Source organism: Schistocerca cancellata, chromosome 6, assembly GCF_023864275.1.
Source record: "Schistocerca cancellata isolate TAMUIC-IGC-003103 chromosome 6, iqSchCanc2.1, whole genome shotgun sequence".
In the NCBI taxonomy this organism is placed as follows: domain Eukaryota; kingdom Metazoa; phylum Arthropoda; class Insecta; order Orthoptera; family Acrididae; genus Schistocerca; species Schistocerca cancellata.
The window spans coordinates 386,368,604-386,395,538 of record NC_064631.1 but is presented as its reverse complement, the minus strand read 5'-3'; the positions used below and the strand labels follow the sequence as shown (position 1 = coordinate 386,395,538).

The 26,935-nt window shown below is 37.8% G+C and overlaps 1 protein-coding gene across 1 annotated transcript in view; it reads left to right on the top strand.

Moving 5' to 3' along the window:
• The window catches only part of LOC126190825 (rho-associated protein kinase 2), a 201,927-nt gene extending 177,930 nt beyond the window's left edge, over nucleotides 1–23,997 (top strand). The window contains 2 exon segments of the mRNA XM_049931396.1: nucleotides 3,781–3,997; nucleotides 22,492–23,997. Of these exon segments, the coding sequence (XP_049787353.1) occupies nucleotides 3,781–3,997; nucleotides 22,492–22,582 (308 nt within the window). The 3' untranslated portion in view covers nucleotides 22,583–23,997.
• Nucleotides 23,998–26,935: the final 2,938 nt, after the last annotated feature.

Genomic DNA, 26,935 nt, shown 5'->3' with positions numbered 1-26,935 from the left:
TGATGTTCTTTAACTTTTCTACAATGTTGCTGTCTTCATGGGATATCCTTTTTTTAAATTTAAATGTATGATTGTTGGTAGGAGTGATCCTGGGTGAGTGGAGATGCATTTCTGTATTGGCACTTGTATCAGGTTTGGGGAGTTAAGGAGATCAGAAAAATAACATGCCAGTTCCTGCAGTTCTCTAGAGTAGTTAGTATGAGTTTTCCAGCTTGTTTTTTTGAAACATATGTTTGGAGTTTTGTACATGTGGGCCCTCCTCATGAAAATCCTGTAGAATTCTCTCATGTTTGGTTGCAGAAGTTTTCCTCTTTGGAGTCCAGTTACTCCAGTTTCTCTTCATTTGCCTGATTTCTGCATCCTGTTTTCTTACTCATTAAAATTATATAGGCTTCAAAGGACTTTTTACTGTTATGTTTTGGAAATCTTGTTTGCATCTCTCTGGTGCATTTTCACATTCTGAATCCTAGCATTTTGTGTAGTGTTCTTTTTCTGTGTTGTTAGTTCTTTTGCTTCTTATGTGGTCTTTCTGTGAAATTCTTTCCATGTGTTTACTTGTTGTCTTTCATTCCTTTGTTAAGTTAGATTCTATGATCTTTTTTGTGTCCAATGTCTCTCTGTGTGCTCTTTTCTGATAGATTTTCTTTGGTGAAAATTTTCATTTCTTTCTGTTTTTATGGAGATTTCCTGAGGGATGTTAGTATGGTCTTCAGGTTGTTTTGTTGGCATAGCTAGATTAATACCTTGTGTGTGTGTGTGTGTGTGTGTGTGTGTGTGTGTGTGTGTGTGTGTGTGTGTGTGTCTTTACCACAGTTCTCTGGCAACTTTTTTCTCTGCTGCTTTATACAGTGGACCTAGCAGACTTTTTTTGCCTTCATGGGGGATTTTGACCATTGCTGTCTCTCTAATATTAACAGAATCTTCCGTCGGTTCTTGGTAGAACAACATTATAATAAATGAAAAGCACCAGTTTGCTTTTGTTCTACAATATCTCTATGGTTGCCAAGAATTTCTTTGTTGATTTGAGGTCCTTCTTGTCATCTCAATTTGTGGTGTATTTCTTGTTTGTCTACTGTAGAAGTATTGTTGTTAACCTGCTGTTTTTGGGGAGACTTTCTGATCAAATTGAACATCTTTTTGTGTATTATGAAGGCCGAGTACAGAAGGGGAGCAAGCTGGTGACTCATTTTTTTGTCTTGCTCTTGATGAAATGGGGAGTTTCGTAATCCAATGTGTCTTCATCTGTTATGCATACTTCCTGTATTTTGTTTTCTTTATCAAGCTCCATTGTTAAGGTGTACAGTTTTCCTGGTGAGATTAGTGTGTTTATGTTGAAGGTTCCAAAGAATGTGTAAATTTTGTGTGGAAGTTTGCCAGATAACTCCAGTTTTCTCTGTGATCGTGTAATTCCAGTTCCCCAGAATCAGAGTTCCTTGTTTCTGTTTGTTGATAGATGGATTGCTTACCACCTAGGGTATTGTTGTTGTTGTTCTTCGCACAAGTTTTGGTTGGTTCTAACCTTGTGGGTACAGTGTTTGCTTTGGGAAATTAGAATCAGGGATTGTTAGTTTTCTGGGGCATTCATTTGCAGCCACATCTTCTGGATGGGTAGGTGCTGACTAGGAAGCTGACCATTCTGGATATCATTATGCCTGGATTTGTTATGGTGTTTTTGACCTTTTTTGTGGTTTCTCACTAAAGTTAGCAGTTCATTTTTTTGTATCTCATATTCTGTGTATTAGCGTGCTAATGCTAAAGGCTTAAGCCCCTATTACACGATGCGCGTAAACCGTACACCGATGCACCAGCGCCCCAAGTGTGCATATCTGTAACTACAGGCTGGTTCACGTAGACCTATTACACCATCCACATGGGATATATGTGGTGTACATGCACAGTAGGCCGTAATAACGTGCGAAACACAAGGGGCTGTGTGACATATTGGAACGTCATTTGTTCAAATTATTTATGTGAGCTCAAGGTCCCTAGTTAATAGAAATAGTTTTGTATCATTAATTATTAAGTAATTGTTATCCTATTATGTAGGTTACTACTGTTCTGAATTTCAGACTCAACAGTTAGTTTTATATTACGACACTTGGTTACACAGGTACATGTATATCTAAATTTACATTTTGCACATGGAGGACCAATTTGTTTTTGGAGCTATTGCCCCGGCAGTGGCAGTAAATCTTTGGATTAGGGCAGAACGACAATGAAAGTGGAAAGCCAGACATTGTTGAGTTCAATCCTGGCTGAAAAGAAGGAACAAAGGCATATTGCTTATGAAAGAACTGAGGCTGGAAGATCCGCTAGAATTTCAGAACTTCGTGAGGATGGACATAGCCTGTTTTGAGAAGCTGCTGTCTACAATAGAAGATGGAATTAGCAAGTGTGACACAGTCATGAGGGAACCTATCTCATCTTCCCAAAAGTAATCATACCAACCTAGATCATTGATAAAATACCAGTACATGCCCTGATATGTTACAGGCTGGTTGCAACATTATGTTTCCTGGTGACGAGGAATATTTTGATAGACCGGCTTTTAGCCACAAAATAGCACAGCTCACCATTTCAAAAGTAGTTGTGGGTTAATGCACTGCACTTTGCAGCAATTTTGAAGGACCAATACTTAAAGGTGCACTCATGTCATTTTTCCAAGTTTGGAAAATGGAATGCAATGTGTTACTCAGAGTTTTGCAATCATCGTCTGTTGCACTGGGCGTAACTGAATGGTCTTTCTCGCCTAGCACTGCCAGTTTCTCTTTTCTGGCTAGCTGAAATAAAGCAAGAGATGCAAGCAAATCAAACCTGAACTTTTGTAAGCTAAGGCATTATGATACAAATTGAAAATCATAATGTCCAACCTAATCTCACCTAACATTATACGCATATTACTCATAAAAAAAAAGATTGCCAACATAACATATTATGATACAGCTGGTTATACAGACACCTTCCCTCACTGTATGCCTGCATTAAGACGCTTAACGCCTCTTTGCTCTACTTCCTTTCTGTAATACGAAGTAATCAAAAGAAAAAAAAATGCAAAAGTCCCCAACACGAAAATTAAAATTAGCTACGAACCACTGACCAATAAGCAAATAACAAGCAGAGAGCATTGAGATATCCCTTCTGCGTCTGAGCAAGTTATCGCTACCTAGTGCACATGCTGTCTATTCTGGCGCACGGATAATATGTTTGCTAATTTTCGTAGTTTCACCCGTTCTATTGCTAGGTGGCTGTTGCGCTAGACCAATACCATTCACGGTGGGTTGTCGTGTAATACTCCCTTAAAGGAAATGTCCATTGCTCAGCTCCTTGTCCATATACTGAATAGTTATCTGTATTCCTGCCATTGTTTGGATTACACCCAGACTTTCCAGTATCCTAAAATTAATCTGTATTGAACTTGTACTCATTTATTTTATCTTCTTGTTTACTGCCTTTTTAGCCACTTTCGATTTTATAGCAGCATAAACCTTCAAAAACTACTTCAGTTGCATGACAGATTAGATTGAAGTAATTTTGAAGAACAAAGATGAGGAAAACATGTTAATCATCAGTGGGCAGTAGCAACTGATAGTAATTCAACAGAAAAATTGTATGCAATTTAATCTCGGAAGATGAGTGAATTATATGATACATTTAGAAAATTAAGGTGCAGTGGGAAGTCTAAATGTGGATGGCATTACACGTGCAATTTGTGTGTTATGTAAGACTACTAAGTGTGTATTCATTTTTGTTGTATTAAAACACTCTTCTTACTCGTTACAGGGTGCCATATTAAGGTTCACAAAGAGCATCTGGAGAAAAAGGAGGATGCCATTGCACCGTGTAAACTACATTATGATCCAAATTCTGCCAAAGAACTATTAATACTGGCTTCCAATGTGGAAGACCAGAAACTTTGGATTCAACGACTTGGGAAGAAAATACAAAAATGTGGATACAAGGCCAATAGTGGAATTGATGGAGCCAAAATTTCACCAAGGTGATTAATCTACAAGCGTTAAGTACATACACAACATAGAGAGTGAAACTTGCAGGAAATTAAAATAATACATTAGATTTTATAACAATTTTTGTGTGGCCATTTTATGTAGCAAGTGTGTAAACATTAATTTTACAGCTTCAGAATGCCTTTTATTGTTACAATATAATATTTATTTACGTTCTAGATGTATTTTGTCTTCATTTTAGAGACATTTTTGGTGGATTTACTAATTAACTTTCTGACTTGCCAAAATCTGCTTTGCCACTCATCTGGTCATAAGGTAGAGGTCACATTTCCACTACACTAACAAAAATTAATTTAGATTGTGAAAAAGGAGGTGTGGAAACTACAAAACCAAAAGACTAGTTAATTTTTTTGTTATACTCGGTGACTGTTAAGTGTGTCTGCATCATCATATTCGGAAGGCATTGTGCACGTATGAGTGAATGATTCAGCCTTGGTAGGGAGATTTCATTTAATACAGTGTGCACTTTGAAAAAGGCTGTACCTGGTGGGTGCCTAGGAACCATCTACATTGGCGCAAGGTTTGAAGGGTAATGACATGCCACAGTCACTTAAAAGAATAACATGGCAACCAGCTATGGCTTTCTGGCTAGGATAACGATTGATGACTACATGCTCAAATAAAATGAGGTCTCCATGACAGGAAACATAATCCTTCACTGTCGATGGATAAATCCAGAGTAACATAATCAGCAAAGAAAGTCCCCACCCCCGCCCCCACACTTCAGTTGGTCAAGTAAGTGGACAGGAGCTGCAGAGAAGTGAGTTTTAAATTCCTATCTGACCATCCAGATGTAGGTTTTTCTTATTTGATTCAGGCAAATGCTAGATGATTTCTCTGAAAAGGGTGTAGCCCATAGACAATGTGGGATACTGCAGATTTCAAAACATAATGTTTTTCAAGAGTTGTTACACTGTGTGCAAATGCTTGAGAGCTGGGATCTTTCAGCATTTATTTTCATCAGCCTGTAACCATTAAAAAAAAAAAAAAAAAAAAAAAAAAAAATGGAATTGATAAGATATATCCTACTTGCAGTTCTTTCAAACAGAAGGACATTCCATCCACCTTTTGTATGAACATGTAAGTGAACTTCTAATGAAGTTGAAGAGTAGGGTTTACGAGTCTGGACAATTCTCTGTGGGGAGGAAAACTTTCTGTCTTTGAATGATATTGCTTGTAGTGAGTTCCTCATCGAGGAACTGAATAACAGAAAGAGAGAGACACTGCCTCTTTTCATACAGGCCTGAAATGCTATTTTGTTGAAAGTGGCAAGTACTTGTCAGGAAGTCTCAAACTGAATGAAGCTTCTCACCGCAGCAGTATGTTGTTTAATAAAAGTTGCTTGAAGGTTGGAGAGTTTAGAAGCATTTCCTCTGAGGGCCAAACTTGTAACTTTAGGTAATGCTTTACCTTTGGATGTGGCTGAATCTGTACTATTGGATGAGTGGAAACTCCTCTGAAGCTGCCCAGACAGTTGATAAATACTGGTCCTGTGTTTTTAATTTAAGGATTGCTTCAAACTTTTTAATATATCCCACTGTAATAAAACTTGTAAAAGCAATACTTTGTTTGTCTGATGGTATCACTGTGGTAGAAAGAGGATTTTCTCTTTCTGGTCAGATATTAACAAATGATAAGATAAACATGAGTGAACAGCGTGGTTTAAATTCAATATTGAATATTTTATCTGACATGAAATTGTACAGCCATCAGGCACACTTGCTTTCTGTTATTGACAAACTTCTACTATTAGCCAGAATTGCGTACCAAATCTATAAATGCTACATGGAAGAAAAAATTAAGCAAGAAGAGATGTTGAAGGAAACTGACATAACGAGCATTGGGAAAGAGAACAGAAAGGTTGAAGGTTAAAACTGCTGCTGATTTGAATGAGTTGACAAAAACTTTTTTGAAGAAAAATAAGGAAAAGCTGCTGATCAACTACTTGAAGAAGCCACCAAGTGCTTTGAAGAAGGAATTATACATAGGCATTGTGGAGAAATCACTCTAGCCCAATGTGTGCTAGTTGGAGTTAAAAGGATTAGAAGTGGAGAAGCCAAAAATCAAATCAAGTGGCTACAATTGTAGAAGACATTAAACAGAAAACAAGTAAAATATCATCCTACTTTAAGAAAAAGTAAATTGTGTCTTTGTAATTGCCACAATCGCTGATATTGTGGTCATATTAAGACTGCTGAAGTTTGTTTTATAATTCGAGTTTTTATTTGATTTATAATTCCAGTATTACGATATGTAAAAGAACAATAAGAAATAAAATAAAATTGTAATGGAAACAATAGTCATACCCCATCAAAATGATTATTTGAAAAGTTGTTTTCATATTACCTAATTGCAAGTGGTCTAATATTTTTGTTGTGTGTACATTCTCCCAATCAATTCTGGTTGAAGCTAGCAACTGTGATAATGATAGGTTTGCAAATTAAAAACAGCTGTGGTTTCACTTTATTTATATACTGCTAACTCGTTTCACCCTTTTTGGTCATCTTCAGAACAATAAGTATGTGTCTGCTGATGTGTGTCAATCAAACTATGAAGTCAAAATATTCAAGTCCTAAGACTAAGCATAAAAGACCAAGCTCTGTGTATACAGTATGAGATCAAAAGTATCCAGACACCCCTAAAAAATACTTTTTTCATATTAGGTGCATTGTGCTGCCACCTACTACCAGGTACTTCATATCAGCGACCTCAGTAGTCATTAGACATCTTGAGAGAGCAGAGTGGGGCACTCTGTGGAACTCTCAGACTTAAACTGGGTCAGGTGATTGGGTGTTACTTGTGTCATACATCTGTACGTGAGATTTCCACACTCCTAAACCTCCCTAGGTACACTGTTTCTGATGTGTTAGTGAAGTGGAAGCATGAAGGGGCGTGTGCAGCACAAAAGCGTACAGGTTGACCTCGTCTGTTGACTGACAGAGACCGCCGACAATTGAAGAGGGTCGTAATATGTAACAGGCAGACATCTATCCAGACCTTCACACAGGAATTCCAAACTCCATCAGGATCCACTGCAAGTACTCTGACAGTTAGGCGGGAGGTGCGAAAATTAGTAGTGTTAGTGTCATGACTTTCCATGAGGCATCGGTGTTGGTATGACGACGTAGTGTTGAAACATAAGATGCATCAGTATGTGTTACAAGTGCAGGTAGTCAACATGAGTCTGGACAAGGTGAGCAGGGCTTTACTTATAAATCCATTTGATAAAATAGCAGCAATAGTGCTGCTGCTCTTCGTGTGTAACGATGCATTGAAGGAGTGTGGAGATGTACTCTTTTTGCATTGACTTTGAAGAACGTGAGTAGGAAGTTCAAATTAACTGGTGATTTGGGAATTGCTTCTAGGAGAAGCCAGTGGCGAATTGCACTACAAATCATTGGAGATGCTACTGTTGCCATGGATAAAAATTGTGGATGCAATGTGCAATCTTTATGGAATGCACAAGTTGTGTCACAACAGCTGAACATTCCAAGGTCCACTGTTTGAAAAGTGCTGTGAACAGTTGCGAAATGGTATCTGTAAAAACCTAGTGGATGCATGGTCATCACATTAAGCAACATTTGTAACCTGGAATGGAAATGTGACATGCAATTAACAACTGTTTCCTTCTCATGTGGAAATTAAAATGCGTTTCTTTCAATAGCTTATTTGTTATTTTTCTCCCCATGTTCTTACAAATTTTTCCACAAAGTTTCATTGTCCTGCAATCACTCATTTTTCAAGAGGCCCCTCTCAAGTAGCAAAAGTTTGATTATAACTACTGCACATTTTCAGTAATAAATATGGCTTGCTTGAGCCTAATTATCATTAGCAGAATCATTGCATTGAGTTTGGTACTATCTCTTATGATGTAGTTTTGTTTCATAGTTTCATGTTTCACATCTCGTCTGTGCCTGTCATATTGAGTTTCAACATGCTGGTCAAGGCTGCAACTCAAATTGCAACATTTGGTGCCATGCACAGTATTTTTGTATTTATTTGTGAGCCTTAGAAAAAGTTGTCATTAAGGAAATTAGACATGTTATTTAAATTTTTCATGTCCTTGTAGAAAGATTTAACAATGGCATATTTTAATCTGGCCTGAGACATATCGTGTACTGGTGTTTTAAATTTTTTCATGCATAAATTTTATAGAAAAACTACTTTGAAATAGTGACAGAGATTTATAATGAAAATATACATTTTACACAACATCTCATCCTTCCATTCCAAGTCTTTTTATTTTAATTTTAAAATATTGTATCCTGAAATCATTAGTAAGCCTCACTGTTGTGGTGGAAATGTATGTTGTTACATTGTTCATTTGTATCAGTTTTCAGTCATGCCCAGAATGAGTGTTGACAGAGGGGTAAATAGAAAATGCAGGCATAATCTATAGGGGAAGCAGCAACTGTTGTAATAAATGATCAGGTAAACTGCGACATGTCATGTATTATTTGATTTATTTGACTAATTTTGATCATCAGATGTCAGTATAGGTTTAAAGCACTGCTAGGCACCATCATTAATACAAAGCTCTACAGCATCGTTCTGTATGAAGAAGGTGGACAAGAGAACACCTGGAATAGTATCTGTGGAACAATGGCATCTGGTTCTCTTAACTAATGACTGATAGATTTGTCTAGGCGCTACAGTCTGGAACTGCGTGACCGCTACGGTCGCAGGTTAGAATCCTGCCTCGGGCATGGATGTGTGTGATGTTCTTAGATTAGTTAGGTTTAAGTAGTTCTAAGTTCTAGGGGACTGATGACCTCAGAAGTTAAGTCCCATAGTGCTTAGAGCCATTTGAACCATTTGATAGATTTGTCTAATACCTGATGATCTTTGAAGAAAAGCCTTGTGATAGTCTAATGCTTTGAAGAAGTAAAGTGTGAATGTGGGTCTGAGTTATACTGATTTATTTCCCCAAACCACATTCCACTTCTTTGAGATGACTGACTTGGGGTTTGCAGCCACTCTTCTTTGCTGGATAGCCGGCTGCTGGAAACATTCTTGACTTCTTCTCCGTCGGAACTTTCAACCCTCTTTCTACTAGTGAAATGAGTAGCTATACGAACTTTACGTTTTGTCAACCAATGATGTATTTGACTTTCAAGCACAATAAAATTTCTCACTTTCAACATAATATGTAACTTCAGTAAGTGTCTCATACAGTTGTATGTTAGGAACAAATTGATTTACATTCGAAAGCAAGTCTGGTTTGACACCATGACTTTCAGAAAAGGAGATTGAAAGGATGTCTTGCCTCTAACAAGACTGAATCAAGAGTCTATATGAGTATTTTTTCAACTGTTCTTGTTACACATAACAATAATCAGTGACACACTAAGTACAAAGCTGCATATAGATTCCATGGTTCTTCCATACACACTCACTAACACATCTGTGGATTGACACACACACACACACACACACACACGTGTGACACACAGTAGGTAGGATTTTTCCATCCCACACTAGTATCTAGATTATCGTGTGTTCGAGATGGTAGAGGGCTGAGTGATTCTAGAATTTACACAGAAATTCTCAAGTCACTACATATCCCCCCCCCCCCCCCCCAGACCGAACACGCAATATTTTATAAATAATCATTATTCACATAATATCACTCATAACAACAGTTTATATCTTAACAGGATACGTTTCTTACATATGTTTATATACATATCTTTCCTTTGAGTAACAATTCTCTGTCCTTTCTTGCACAATCTTTCGCTTATTTTTTCTCTACTCTTTTCTTATTTTACTTTGTTATTAAGACATGAGGATTTATTTGTTGTTTTAGTCAGCTTTACTAATACTTAGTAACTGTGAGCACTCTTTTTCTTTTCTTTAATTTTTTGTTTTAAATAGTAAACTTTAGGTGTTTAGGACACATGAGTAATCTTCTGTTTTCTATTCTTATCTTTCGTACTACCTTTTTCCTAGTATGTACTATTTTCATTATTTGTAGCTTGGAGGAACTCTGGGCGAAGTGAAAGTGTTCTTTTGACACTCATTTACTTCATGAAACATAATACTGCTAGTTGTTCATAGAATTTACACTTTCCAGAATAATTCCTATAAAATTTGTGACATTTGTCACGATACTGTCCCTTCTCCTAGGATCAGCACCTATTCCTTACTTGTGGGTTGATCTTATGAGAGGACTTCCTCTTCCCATTCTGGCAGGTAGGCCCCTTACAAAATATTGTCTGCCCTTTATACTTAGTGAATGCCGGGTACACCCCCCTTATCCTTTCTTAGTAGGCCTCACGCTTCATTATCCTAATATAAATTTCTGTGTATACCATAATTATATTCTGGTAAAGCTATAAATCTATTTTAAACTTAGCATTCATTCTTTACTATATTATTCACTCCCTAAAGTCCTCCTCTACTTATCAACGTCTATAGTTTCAACAGATATTATGTATATATATACTACTTATGTTCCACTACCCTTCAATTTATTAGATTTTTATTGCACTGACACTTAATGATCAACCTGACTAATTCTACTCCTACTTTTGTTTTCTTTCTTTGCTCGTGCCTCTCTCTTATTCATCCATACTCATTACTACTTTATAGTTGTTCATTACACATGTGCACCTCTTCTTATGTATATTCGATGTAGAACCATCATAACTCCCCATATATATGCACATAATTCCCTGTGTACACAACTTTTGCCCTACAACACCTGGCGGTTCTCACAGCGTGACAGGCTTTGTCTTATATAATTTAATGTTTGTGTAGAAGTGTATATGTGGATGTGTGTTTGTGTAGTCTGATTCTTCAGCCTTCTTATCTAAAGATAAGTTGTAGGTTACTATTAACCTTGGAAATAAGAAAGGACTTCAGCGATAGAAGTTTATGAATATGGAAAGAGGGAAAAGACAGACAGGTCCTCAAGATGAGAAGTAAGAAAGGAAAAAACAGATGTGGTTGCTAGGATCGAAGGAGAGAAAGAAGATAGCCCCAAAGACAGGAAACCCTTCCCACCTCCCTTCCCCAGGATCCCTAACTCTCAGGTACTTGAGTGAGACGTCGGAGGAGGTTTGGTGTTAAATCGTCTCCTACAGAATGGACTTGTCCCTCTTTCACCCTTTGAGGTCCCCGAAGGAAATCCTAGCAACCCTATGGAAATGGCAAATTAAGAAGAATCAGGCACACTTGTTTCTGAGGGTTGTTTGAAAGGTGTGATGTGTGTTTTGTGTTAGTCATGATTTATCTGTTCTTGTAAATCAAGCATTTAGCTACAATACCCACACCTTTCAAAATTTATACAAATCCTCCCATCTATATCACATCTTGTAAAACATATAAAATACTCTATACAAAATAGAGAAGCTATACACTTCGGTATAACAATTGCTCACTTACCAGGTGTACTGGTATGAAATGAGCATTAAGATACAAATGTGTCGATATGGAACATTTGTTGTGAACGAGCCTTAATTTTTTTTGTTCGGTTGGTATGACATCTGTCAAAGATATTTAGTATACATCAAGTCATGGAACAATCATCATCATATGTTTTCATCGTGTTAACAATGTCGAATTTTTTACCAGAAAGTGATGATTTGCGGAAAGCACTAATTTTTTGTTTTCATTTGTAAAAAAAGTGCTCCAGAGTAGCATCGAATGCTTGTCGAGGCATATGTTCTATCAGAAACAACATGCAAAAGATGGTTTCAATGGTTCAGAAATAATGATTTTGATGTAAGAAATGAAGAATGTGGAAGACCACCAAAAAGTTCGAAGACGCTGAATTGCAAGCAATATTGGATGAAAATTATACTTTGAGTCAGAAGCAAATGGCAGCAATGCTAAATGTTGCACAACAAACAATTTCTGACCGTTTAAAAACTATGGGAAAGATCCAAAAGTGTGGAAAATGGGTGCCACATGAATTGAATGAAAGACAGATGGAAAACTGAAAAACCATTTGTCAAATTTTGCTTCAAAGACATGAAAGAAAATCAATTTTGCATTGAATTGAATTGTTACTGGCAATGAAAAATGGATTTACTTTAAGAATCCTAAATGGGAAAAATCATGGGTTAATCCGGGACAACCATCAACATCGACTGCAAAACCAGATCGATTCGGCAAGAAGACAATGCTCTGTGTTTGGTGGGATCAGAAAGGTGTGGTGTATCATGAGCTTCTAAAACCCAGTGAAACTGTGAATACTAATCGCTACAGACAACAAATGATCAATTTCAACTCTGCATTGATTGAAAAAAAGCCAGAATGGACCAGAAGACAATGCAAAGTAATTTTTTTACACGACAATGCACCTGCACACAAAGCAAAACTTGTTCAGGATACAATCGAAACACTTGGCTGGGAGCTGCTACCTCGCCCGCCGTATTCACCAGACTTGGCCCCTTTCAACTGCCATTTGTTTTCATCAGTGGGACACACATTGGCTGAGGAACACTTCGATTCCTAAGAAGAAGTCATAAATTGGGTGTCTGATTGGTTTTCTTCAAAAGACGAACATTTCTATTGGCGTGGTGTCCACAAATTGCCAGAAAGGTGGTCAAAATGTATAGAAAGCAGTGGTCAATACTTTGAATGAAATGTTTTTCCTTTTCAATTCAAAATTAGTGTTTCATTTTCACAAGAAAACGCTCATTTCATGCTGGTACACCTGGTAGTTACATCATATTATATTTTCCACAAACATAATACTCTATTCAATTTATTTTGTGTAGACATCACTTTTTTGTGATTCTCTTAAGTTGTTCTCTATTTTATGGTCATATTCAGTTTTTTAAGCAGTAAGATTACAGGATAGTTTTTGATTTTAAAGGAATTCGGTGCAGGAAAACTATTTTGGTAGAAACACCGAAAACAACTCGATCTGACGGTCGTCGCACCGCCCATTAACTCAGAATGTTAACATCCCTGGGGGATATACTATTTTACAACCTTTACAATGTGTTTCCCCTTTTCTAATCCAGTTGTGGGATCTACTAAAAATAACGTCTTAGGGTGGACTGCCGTTTGTACCCAGTATGGTCCCTCATATTTTTGAAAAAGCTTATGAGTCTCTTCAGAGTCAAGCTGGGAAGATGTTTTATAAGAACCAGGTCATCGACTTCGTACTGAGGTTCCACAGCCTTTTTGTTAAGCTTACTTACTCTGTGTAGCGCCTTTTCAATCAAATTTTTAGAAATTATTTCCTGATTTACTTTATAATTGACACTAGGTTGTTCAGGCCAATTAAAATACTTAATTAAAGGTTCTTTTACAAAAGGTTTACCTATAACATCTAAAGGCCTCAACCCAGTTGATCAGTGGGGTAATTCATTTAGGAGAAGTTCAAAGTCCTTAATTTTCGTTGCCCACGAAGTATGTTTTTCATGGCAGTACCCATGAACCATGGACCTTGCTGTTGGTGGGGAGGCTTGCGTGCCTCAGCGATACAGATAGCCGTACCGTAGGTGCAACCAAAACGGAGGGGTATCTGTTGAGAGGCCAGACAAACGTGTGGTTCCTGAAGAGGGGCAGCAGCCTTTTCAGTAGTTGCAGGGGCAACAGTCTGCATAATTGACTGATCTGGCCGTGCAACACTAACCAAAACGGCCTTGCTGTGCTGGTACTGCGAACGGCCGAAAGCAAGGGGAACTACAGCTGTAATTTTTCCCGAGGGCATGCAGCTTTACTGTATAGTTAAATGGTGATGGCGTCCTCTTGGGTAAAATATTCCAGAGGTAAAATAGTCCCCCATTCGGATCTCTGGGCGGGGACTACTCAAGAGGACGTCGTTATCAGGAGAAAGAAAACTGGCGTTCTATGGATCGGAGCGTGGAATGTCAGATCCATTAATCGGGCAGGTAGGTTAGAAAATTTAAAAAGGGAAATGGATAGGTTAAAGTTATAGTGGGAATTAGTGAAGTTCGGTGGCAGGAGGAACAAAACTTTTGGACAGGTGAATACAGGGTTATAAATACAAAATCAAATAGGGGTAATGCAGGAGTAGGTTTAATAATGAATAAAAAAATGGGAGTGCGGGTAAGCTACTACCAACAGCATAGTGAACACATTATTGTGGCCAAGATAGACATGAAGCCCACGCCTACTACAGTAGTACAAGTTCATATGCCAACTAGCTCTGCAGATGATGAAGAAATTGAAGAAATGTATGATGAGATAAAAGAAATTATTCAGGTAGTGAATGGAGACGAAAATTTAATAGTCATGGGTGACTGGAATTCGAGAGTAGGAAAAGGGAGAGAAGGAAACATAGTGGGTGAATATAGATTGGGGGAGAGAAATGAAAGAGGAAGCCGTCTGGTCGAATTTTGTACAGAGCATAACTTAATCATAGCTAACACTTGGTTCAAGAATCATAAAAGAAGGTTGTATACATGGAAGAATCCTGGAGATACTAGAAGGTAACAGATAGACTATATAATTGTAAGACAGAGATTTAGGAACCAGGTTTTAAATTGTAAGACATTTCCAGGGGCAGATGTGGACTCTGACCACAATCTATTGGTTATGAACTGTAGATTATAACTGAAGAAACTGCAAAAAGGTGGGAATTTATGGAGATGGGACCTGGATAAACTGACTAAACCAGAGGTTGTACAGAGTTTCAGGGAGAGCATAAGGGAACAATTGACAGGAATGGGGGAAAGAAATACAGTAGAAGGAGAATGGGTAGCTCTGAGGGTTGAAGTAGTGAAGGCAGCAGAGGATCAAGTAGGTAAAAAGACGAGGGCTAGTTGAAATCCTTGGGTAACAGAAGAAATATTGAATTTAATTCATGAAAGGAGAAAATATAAAAATGCAGTAAATGAAGCAGGCAAAAGGGAATACTAACGTCTCAAAAATGAGATCAACAGGAAGTGCAAAATGGCTAAGCAGGGATGGCTAGAGGACAAATGTAAGGATGTAGAGGCTTATCTCACTAGGGGTAAGATAGATACTGCCTACAGGAAAATTTAAGAGACCTTTGGAGAAAAGAGAGCCACTTGTATGAATATCAAGAGCTCAGATGGAAATCCAGTTCTAAGCAAAGAAGGGAAAGCATAAGATGGAAGGAGTATATAGAGGGTCTATACAAGGGCGATGTACTTGAGGACAATATTATGTAAATGGAAGAGGATGTAGATGAAGATGAAATGGGAGATATGATACTGCGCGAAGAGTTTGACAGAACACTGAAAGACCTGAGTCGAAACAAGGCCCTGGGAGTAGACAACATTCCATTAGAACTACTGACGGCCTTGGGAGAGCCAGTCCTGACAAAACTCTACCATCTGGTGAGCAAGATATATGAGACAGGCGAAATACCCTCAGACTTCAAGAGGAATATAATAATTCCAATCCCAAGGAAAGCGGGTGTTGACAGATGTGAAAATTACCGAACTATCAGTTTAATATGTCACAGCTGCAAAGTACAGGGTTATTACAAATGATTGAAGCGATTTCACAGCTCTACAATAACTTTATTATTTGAGATATTTTCACAATGCTTTGCACACACATACAAAAACTCAAAAAGTTTTTTTAGGCATTCACAAATGTTCGATATGTGCCCCTTTAGTGATTCGGCAGACATCAAGCCAATAATCAAGTTCCTCCCACACTCGGCGCAGCATGTCCCCATCAATGAGTTCGAAAGCATCGTTGATGCGAGCTCACAGGTCTGGCACGTTTCTTGGTAGAGGAGATTTAAACACTGAATCTTTCACATAACCCCACAAAAAGAAATCGCATGGGGTTAAGTCGGGAGAGCGTGGAGGCCATGACATGATTTGCTGATCATGATCTCCACCACGACCGATCCATCGGTTTTCCAATCTCCTGTTTAAGAAATGCCGAACATCAGGATGGAGCACCATCCTGTTGAAAGATGAAGTCGGCGCTGTCGGTCTCCAGTTGTGGCATGAGCCAATTTTCCAGCATGTCCAGATACACGTGTCCTGTAATGTTTTTTTCGCAGAAGAAATAGGGGCCGTAAACTTTAAACCGTGAGATTGCACAAAACACGTTAACTTTTGGTGAATTGCGAATTTGCTGCACGATTGCGTGAGGATTCTCTACCGCCCAGATTCGCACACTGTGTCTGTTCACTTCACCATTAAGAAAAAATGTTGCTTCATCACTGAAAACAAGTTTCGCACTGAACACATCCTCTTCCATGAGCTGTTGCATCCGCGCCAAAAATTCAAAGCGTTTGATTTTGTCATCGGGTGTCAGGGCTTGTAGCAATTGTAAACGGTAAGGCTTCTGCTTTAGCCTTTTCCGTAAGATTTTCCAAACTGTCGGCTGTGGTACGGTTAGCTCCCTGCTTGCTTTATTCATCGACTTCCGTGGGCTACGCGTGAAACTTGCCCGCACGCGTTCAACCGTTTCTTCGCTCACTGCAGGCCGACCCGTTGGTTTCCCATTCCAGAGGCATCCAGAAGCTTTAAACTGCGCATACCATCGCCGAATGGAGTTAGCAGTTGGTGGATCTTTGTTGAACTTCGTCCTGAAGTGTCGTTGCACTGACTGATGTGAGTGAATTTCAAGCATGACATACGCTCTCTCGGCTACTATTGCCATTTTGTCTCACTGCGCTCTCGAGCGCTCTGGCGGCAGAAACCTGAAGTGCGGCTTCAGCCGAACAAAACTTTGAGTTTTTCTATGTATCTGTAGTGTGTCGTGACCAAATGTCAATGAATGGAGCTACAGTGAATTTATGAAATCGCTTCAATCATTTGTAATAGCCCTGTACTAACGCGTATTCTTTACAAACGAATGGAAAAACTGGTAGAAGCCGACCTCGGGGAAGATCAGTTTGGATTCCGCAGAAATGTTGGAACACGTGAGGCAATGCTGACCCTACGACTTATCTTAGAAAATAGATTAAAGAAAGGCAAACCTACGTTTCTAGCATTTGTAGACTTAGAGAAAGCTTTTGGCACTGTTGACTGGAATACTCTCTTTCAAATTCTAAAGGTGGCAGGGGTAAAATATAGGGAGCGAAAGGCTATTTACAGTTTGTACAGAAACCAGATGGCAGTTATACGAGTCGTGGGGCATGAAAGGGAAGCAGCGGTTGGGAAGGGAGTGAGACAGGGTTGTAGCCTGTCCCTGATGTTATTCAATCTGTATATTGAGCAAGCAGTAAAGGAAACAAAAGAAAAATTCGGAGTAGGTATTAAACTCCATGGAGAAGAAATAAAAACGTTGAGGTTTGCCGATGACATTGTAATTCTGTCAGAGACAGCAAAGTCCTTGGAAGAGCAGTTGAACGGAATGGACAGTGTCTTGAAAGGAGGATATAAGATGAACATCAACAAAAGCAAAACGAGGATAATGGAATGTAGTCGAATTGAGTCAGGTGATGCTGAGGGAATTAGATTAGGAAATGAGACACTTAAAGTAGTAAAGGAGTTTTGCTATTTGGAAAGCAAAATAACTGATGATGGTCGAAGTAGAGAGGATATAAAATGTAGGCTGGCAATGGCAAGGAAAGCGTTTCTGAAGAAGAGAAATTTGTTAACATCGAGTATAGATTTAAGTGTCAGGAAGTCGTTTATGAAAGTATTTGTATGGAGTGTAGCCATGTATGGAAGTGAAACGTGGACGATAAATAGTTTGGAGAAGAAGAGAATAGAAGCTTTCGAAATGTGGTGCTACAGAAGAATGCAGAAGATTAGATGGGTAGATCACATAACTAATGAGGAAGTATTGAATGGAATTGGGGAGAAGAGGAGTTTGTGGTACAACTTGACAAGAAGAAGGGACCGGTTGGTAGGACATGTTTCGAGGCATCAAGGGATCACAAATTTAGCATTGGAGGGCAGCGTGGAGGGTAAAAATTGTAGAGGGAGACCAAGAGATGAATACACTAAGCAGATTCAGAAGGATTGTGGTCCATTACCTGTAAGAAACCATTTTGGTTTACCTCCTTCTAGAAAGTATTGTTGTAAACAGTGTATAACTGTCTGCGTATTTGCTCTCTTAATAGGATATAGTTTAACATATTTTGACCAGCATTCTATGATAACCAAAATATATGTTACTCCTCCCTTCCTTGTGGCATTGGTCCAAAGAAATCTGCTGCTGTAAGGTTGTGTAATGACTTAGGGATAATAGGATACATTCTGTATTTCACCTGAGTATTACTATTTTTTACTTTCTGGCAAGTTTCACAGGTTCTAATCAAAGGTGCTATTTTATGCCATAGTTTCTTGAAATAATAAATTTTTTTCATATGAGATATGCATTATTTGATTCTGAATTGTCCATACCCTTTGTGAACACACCATACAAGTGTGTCTTCCATTACCTTTGGAATACATAAACAGCAACGCTGTGATGTTACTCTGTCTCTCCAAAACAAGTTATGATCTACAATTTTCCATTTTCCCAATTGATTAGAGGGTAACGAGTTCTAGATACACATAGTAAATATTTCTATGAAATAAGGATCATGATGGATATTCTCTGTTATTCTTTGAACCATCTCTTTTACCCTGTTGTTCGGATATTCTGCTGACATAAAATTAATGACAAAAATAACGCTGGGCCCTTCTGTATATTTCAAGTCTTCCATTCCTATGGGTAGCCTCGATAATGCATCAGGTACTATATTTTCGGCACCTTTTACATATCGTATCTTGATATCGTACTCCTGTAGGAAAACCATCCAGTGCATCAACCTACTGTGTAGTAATCAAATACTCATCAGAAAGGATAAAGCTTGATGATCTGTATAAATATGGATTTCAAATCCCCATACTGGTGTTTGATACTTTTGAATACTCCAAACAATCGCCAATAGTTCTTTTTCGGTAGCTGTGTAATTTAGTTCTTGCTTATTTAGACTACAGCTAGCGAAAGCTATGGTTCTGTGTTCTACATTACTCTGATCCCATTCTCCTTGGAGAAGTTCAGCAGCCATACCGCAATCGGATGCACCTGTCGAAATTTTAAATGGTTCGCCCATAACTAGATGATGTAATGTGGGTGCCTCAACAAGCTCTCTTTTAACATTTTCAAATGCATCATTTGCACCTTGAGCCCAGGTCCACGATACTCCCTTTTTTAATAAACATAAAATTCTCGGTTCATTTAATTCCTGCCCTCGTACATACTGTTGATAGTGTCCGGCCGTGCGTATAAATCCTTTTAATTGTCTTACATTTCTGGAACGCAGACATTCTTTGATAGCTTTTAGCATTCAGGGCCTGGTCTGATTCCCTCTACCCCTACAATATGCCCTAAGAACTTAAGTTCTTGGCATGCAAAAAAAGATTTTGACAGCTTCACCATAATACCTTTCTCTATAAATTTTTTTTTGAAAGTCCTCCCAAGAGGAAAAATTCTGAATATTTATTGTACCCCATTCTGAGGCTTCCCCTTGAAGGTACCCCACAGCAAATTTGATCTTCTTATAATCTTTCCAATTTTTTGGTAATGCTTGGTTAAACCTTTTTAAGAAATGGGTCTGATGTACATCTCTGTCCACCTTAAATTTAGGGAATTGTCTAGATAACCCAGAATTAGCTCTCCATTGTAAATCAGTCACTGCTTCACTAGTTAATACAATGTTAGGTGAAGATACCCTTTTTCCTACTTTATCTTGGATTAGTGTAATCTCTCTCCACAGGTTGCCCATACCCTTCCTGGTATCATTAAGTTTAGAAGAAGGAATAGGTGATACAGTCCCGGATGTTATTCTCTTGGTAACTTTTCGATCTATAATTTCCCCCAGTTGTTCCTCCAAACTAATTACATTTATAATATCAGAGTTAGCTATTTTCTCTTTGAAATTTCTTTCTACATTATCTACTCGTGTATTGACACCTGTAATTTGCGATTGAATGACTGGCATTAACTCATTCTGCTTATCTACACTTATACTTAATACTGTACACTTTTTCAAAGGATCCTAACTTTTCAACAAGTTCAGATTCTACACTATTACATTTGTTCTCAATGTTAAGTTCTAACCTTTCTGACAAATCCCGAGAGATATCATTCTGTTTCTGACTAAGGTCAGTAAACATATGATTTTTGTGAGTAGTCAAAGTTTGTCAACTAATTCTTTAGATCTACTTTTAAATTCTCTACTTTAGTACTTACAGTGCCACACTCAGTCTTCAAAGCGCCCATGTCTTTCCGCAGATTACTAAATTCTTTGCTTTGAGAGTCGGCCTATGCACTTTAACTTAAATTTGTCATTTATATATTCAGAGTTTCCGTCTGAGCATTTAAAGCTTCACTCTGGGTATTTAATTGAGAATTAACTAAGCCTAGTTCTTTACTTAGTCACACTTTGAACTTTGATTAAATTTACCAACTCAGTCCAGTTCTTTGCTAACTGTCATGGCCATAGCTGGGTCTTGAGTTTCCCCGTCCTGTTGTATATTTTCCATGCTATTGTATGCTTTAGCTCTTGTAAGCATTTAAAGCTAACTTTAAATATGATAACTACACAAATAAAGTTCACTCAGCAGTATCTTGTACCACTTCGTACTAAAGTAATAAAGCTTTGTTTCACGCTCACCCAGCGTAGAATTCTCGTTGCATAGGTGAGCAGATGTGGAGGCAGGTCAGCACCGGTCCATTAGCAGCTGGTGCCAGTGGCATGTTGGTTTCAGCATCTGCGTCCCAACGACGTGTGAGAGAGCTGTATACTCTCCCCACATTATATCTTCTTGGGCGAAGCGTTCTATGCATATTTCTTTTTAGACAAATACGTCGAAATCTTCTGTGCTGTTTTATCATCGTGAATTTTTCATGTCTTCACTGTTTTTTCACTATGTATTTGCTCCATTAGATACTTGGAACATACTCCAATAATTCAGAGTAAATCCCTTGTCATATTATGTTTGGTTGCTTCTTTTCTCGTTTTTGACTGAAAATTCCTGTTTTTCCAGTCCTTTCACAAAGGTCGCCATGTTCTAATGTTTTGACGACTTAAATTGTGGGTGTGGGTTTGGGTTATACTGATTTATTTCCCCAAACCACATTCCACTTCTTTACGAGATGACTTACTTGGGGTTTACAGCCACTCTTCTTTACTGGATAGCCGGCTGCTGGGAACTCTCTTGACTTCTTCTCCGTTGAATAATGCTAGCTAGGTACAGGAACTTTCAAGCCTCTTTCTACTAGTGAAATAAGTAGCCATACAAACTTTAGGTTTCGTCAAACAACGATGTATTTGACTTTCAAGCACAATAAAAATTCTCACTTTCAACATAATATGTAACTTCAGTAAGTCTCTTGTAGAGTCATATGTTAGAAACAAATTGATTTATATTCGAAAGAAAGTCTAGTTCAACATCATGACTTTCAGAAAATGAGATTGAAAAAACGTCTTGCCTCTAACAATGCTGAGTCAAGAGTCTATATGAGTACTTTTTCTACTGTTCTTGTTTCACATAACAATAGTCAGTGACACAATAAGCACGAAGCTGCATATAGATTCCATGGTTCTTCCATACACGCTCACTAACACATTTGTGGATTGCCCGACAGGTACTTGTCAGTGCCATTCGACTGCTGCATCTACCTTCTTCCAGCGACTGATTTTAAACCTGCACACACACAAACATGTGATGCACAGTAGGTAGGATTTCTCCATCCCACACTTGTATATAGAATATCGTGTGTTCGAAATGGTAGAAGGCTGAGTGGTTCTAGAATTTACACAGAAATTCTCGAATAACTAAAATAGTTGTAGAAGATATGTTGAGGCACCAATGCACATTTCAGGCACAAAGTCCCAATGGTTCAACAGGAATGTGGATCATTCTGGTTTTCAGGTGTATCATGTGTAGATGTTGCTTACCTCTCATTGCTGTTGAGGATAATTTGAGGGCTGTGCATTATCCCCCAACCCTACTGTCCAACTGTGCAGTCAGTATTTTGGTACTGGGTTGGTCTTTCAAGATGATGATGTGCTAGCACTCTGTGCTCACCTCATGAACCTGACTGAGAAAACTTAAACCCAGTGTAAATTTGCTTTGCATTGTCGCAGAAACCTTCCTGACACATTGCACAGTCTAAGAAGGGCTGCTATCAGAGTGACACAGCCTGGAGCAGCAATGTCTTGACCATTTTATTGACTACTTTTTAATCTAATACAATGAAAAAATTAAATTGAACGAAACTATCATTGTATTAAAAAGTGTGAAACAGATTTTTTAAAAATCTGATTACAATATTATGTTCCTCTTTACTAACTAAAGAACAGACCTAAAAAGATACTTCTTGTGGGTGGCTTACTTCATGTTCTTTCATTTATTTATTTTTAGTATGTTATCCACTTGACAGACAAAATTCTTTACTTTAATAGAGAGCATTTAAATAAGTTGTGTATATCTGATTTTTGGGAATTTATGTAAGTGTAACAGGTAGAATTTACACATACCCTGTGAAAATTAGTTTTGTTTTACCTTTGTCAAATTTTTGTTGAAATGACTGTTTAATTATCTTCCAGAGAATCAACACGTTCATCACTTAAGCCATATATACACCAACAGCAACGCTCTGCAACACTACCTGCAAATGCATCTGCTGTTGGAAAATAAGTGTGAGCTGCTTTCAGAGGTGCAAGTGGCTGTTGAGACTGTGATTGCTAGGAGGCTATAAGTGCTGTGTAAAGAAATAATTTATTTTTTAACAGTGGCCTAACCAAAGTTTTATCTCTGAATATAGTTGTAACATATTATTAGTAGTAAAAAATAGCTTTATATTTTCTCTTTGATTGAGCTTCACAAGTACAGCAATTTTTATTTGGAAGGATTTTGTGAGGCTGTGGACATTATCATTCTTAAGCAAAGAAACTGAAGCAGCAGAAGTGACCCACTGTTTGTGAGGAAGGGGGAGAGGTTTTCTGTTGGCAGCTCATGTTAGGTTGTAAAACATTTGAAATACTTGTTTTATGAGTTTCCCGTTTTGGTGTGGTTATGATTTAGGAAAAAAGGCTCTTAATCAGCATCTTGCCTATCAGTTTCACATCATAGCCACTTCTGACCTGATTTAGTAAGTGTACAAATGTAATTTTTAGTTATACTTGTCATGTTAGTTACAGTAATACAACAGAAAATGTGAGAACAGATGTAACTCTCACAAAGATTACATTCATGACTGAATATTGAAGCCAAAGTTTTGATAAACATTTTTGCAAGATTTAGACACACATATTTACATCACATATTGCTGTGACTCAGAAATATTGAAGTTTGCTCATAATCATTTTTCTGACGTTTACATTCCTTTTCTTTCCACTAGAATGATTCGTTGATTTGTACTTCCAAAGAAAAGGACAAGATTTCCCTTGCTCATTTCACATTGCATCTGTGCCAATTAATTTAACTGTTAAAAAAGTTTACAAATTATGTACCATTATATGTGAATGCCAAGTTTCAATGAAACTTGTTATTTTATTTATATGTATACATAAATATGTGTAAGGCAGACTTCTGCAGTTATGTACATGTTTGTTGCTGTGTTCCATTTTCACATTGTTGATTACATGTGGAGAATATATATGGACTGTGCCTTTATATCATGCAAAAGAATAAACTTGTGGTACTATTTAGAGTTCTAAGTTAAAGTATTTATGTTTTTCATTTTTTAAAAGGAATAACTTATGTTAAGTTATGCCAAAATTGTGGAATTACCAACTACAATTTTATTTAATATGTACCATAAAACTACTCTTTTGTATATATGACCATAGTGCTATTTGTATATGAAAAATTATGTAAGCAATAAATTTGGCCAAAAGTGGACGTATTTTTAAAATGAGTGTAATTTTTTATTATTTTAAATAACACTGAATGCTTCAGGTACCATTTCTCAGTAAGTTCTTGTTAACATAGATGTTTGCACTGCTGTTGCTACAACTGTTAAAAAAGGGAGGAAAGAGAGAGATTGTTTTATTGGTTTCTTCTGCAATAAACTATTCTCAAGACTGCATAAAAACACAGGCAAAAAACCTAATTATCCTTACAAACCTTTAAAATATTTTTAATTGGCGTTCCTATTCATTTGAAGTTGACGTACTGTTCTCTACACTAAAACTATGCATTTTGAGAGAGCCAGCATCAGGACAACCTGAAATATAACTTAACATCTTATATGCAAATGAAAAACGATATTGCTGAGAACCTTCTGTAGTCCTATAAACAATTACTAGATGTGATACCAGAAGAGCTGTTTTACACGGAAAGTATTTTATGGTTAATGATATACGAAGTCCCTATTGGTTGTATATTAGGGGGGAGAATCTAAAAAACCTCCTGCTAGGTAGTTCTACATACTGTTTTGGTTCAGTCAATGAACTGTCATCTTTGTGAAAGCATAGTTGAGATTGGAGTGCATCTACATCTATATTCTGTAAACTACTGTGAATTGAATGGCAGAGGGTACTTGTAATTTTACCAGTTTCCTAGAACTTATGTATCTCATTATTGTCTCTTGGTTGCAGAATTATTTAATGTCAATAAAGCATTTTACCCTTTTGGGGCATCGTCAGATTGTCTATAAAACAAGAAAACAATATATAAGAAACAAATAGAGCAAGGGGCATGGTCCTATCTTGTACAACTACACAGATAAAATAAACTACATGTAATAACAACTTACACGAAACTTTCTGGCAGATTAAAACTGTGTGCCGGACTGAGACTCGAACTCGGGACCTTTGCCTTTTGCGGGCAAGTGGTCTACCAACTGAGCTACCCAAGCACGACTCACGCCCCGTCCTCACAGCTTTACTTGTGCCAGTACCTCGTCTCCTACCATCCAAACTTTACAGAAGCTCTCCTGCGAAACTTGCAGAACTAGCACTCCTGAAAGAAAGGATACTGCGGAGACATGGCATAGCCACAGCCTGGGGGATGTTTCTAGAATGAAATTTTCACTCTACAGTGGAGTGTGCGCTGATATGAAACTTCCTGGCAGATTAAAACTGTGTGCCGGACCGAGACTCAAACTCGGGACCTTTGCCTTTCGCGGGCAAGTGCTCTACCAACTGAGCTACCCAAGCACGACTCACGCCCTGTCCTCACAGCTTTACTTCTGCCAGTACCTCGTCTCCTACCATCCAAACTTTACAGAAGCTCTCCTGCGAAACTTGCAGAACTAGCACTCCTGAAAGAAAGGATACTGCGGAGACAATGGTCCTACTTTCTTTCAAGACCATTTACAAAAAGGAATTGATATATACTGTAGACCGCAATATCAATCGGCCAGAGAGAAACCTTTTGTTATTATTACTATTTTACAAATGCTCTGCGTCACATCTTAATGAAAAAAGGAAACATAATTTGTTGGAAAAAGAAGGCATTTGTTTTGTTTTTATTTAGACTGAAAAAAATTATGTACAATTTCCACGTGTAGTTTTCCTTTCAACAATTCAGGAAATATTCTTTCATAACTTCCATAAGATTAATTTTTCTAGCCTTATCTTCATGAACATGGAAGAGGAGTAGGTGGGCGAGTCTTGACTGAGTCATTGTTGATCTGAGGCAAGTTTTAAGTCATCTCAAGGTGCTGAATGATTTCTCAGAGAATGCTGATGATACTATAACTGTCAGAATCAGAATGATGAGCCAAAATTTCCTGAAAGAGTGCCTTAACTCTACCAGGTTCAGCAATAAGTTTTCTTCCAATAGAGTATACATTACATAGCTGTATACCAGTCATAATGGTTTGCAGCATTTCGAGCTGTGCATGAAGCCTGTACAGGTTAAAGTCTGTTGTATGTAGACCAAACAATTCTCCGAAATGTTGTGTAGATGGAGGATATATATCTTTGTGTGTGTGTGTGTGTGTGTGGTGTGTGTGTGTGTGTGTGTGTGTGTGTGTGTGTGTGTGTTTCTAGATGGGATAGTCACTTTAGATCCTCGTAGTTGAACCTTTGATCAATCTCATTCAGAAGGAGATCTAGAATTTCAAACATATCTTTCATAAATGTTCGTTCTTGAGATCATTGGGAACAGATGGTGTTTCTGTGTGTTGCAATTTTGCTGGTATTTTTCTTAGTCGTGTGATATTTGGGTCTTTCACATTTAGATTTTTAGAATAATCTTTGGACTTCTCTAACAGCATATCAAATGCTACCATAGTCCTAAGATTTTCAACAGGTATTTTTAGAACCTTTACAGAATGTTTCACTTCAGCTGCATTAAAATTTCAGTTCTGTAGGGATCTGGCAAGTTTTTCACACAGTCCAAACACCAGCTGCTACTGTTAAATAAAAAATAATTTCAAACTTTTTGAGCCACTTTGCGAAGCCCTGCAGGACTGAACTTGTTTCGTCTCTCAGTGAGCTCGGTACATTCAATATTTTGGTCACAGTTTTCCGGACCTGTTGATAGTTTTTGCTGAAATGTGTCAAAGATTTTACTCTTACAGTACATCACGTAGGACACATTGGAATCAGCCATTGAGCTTTTGGGTTTGGGTTCGTCTCATCGATACCAGATGGTAGTACAATGTCTGCATACACATTCTCTCCTTTTTGTGGATTCTAGAATTATATTTGAGATGTATTTCACACTTACACGTACATCAAAAATGGATCACAGCTTCTTGAAACTTCCTGTAGTGCCAGATCCAAACAATGATTGCTGCAGTGGATGTAACAACTCTTTGGCTGGTCTTGAAGAAGGATTTTCTTCACACTTTTGTTCCGCTCAGATATATTAACTTCATTCTCAAAACATTGGGTGCATAAAATTTCAATTTCTAGTGTCAGTCATAGAAGGATGTTTAATGATCGTTGCTAGCAATTGTGCCTTGGAGTCTGGTGGATTACATAAACTCAGAAAAAGTTATTTTATTTTGAGCGTCTCAGGATCAACATGATATACACAAAGAGTTAACTGCTCCTGACCGGCCACGCCTGTTATTGAATCTGCTATAATTCCATA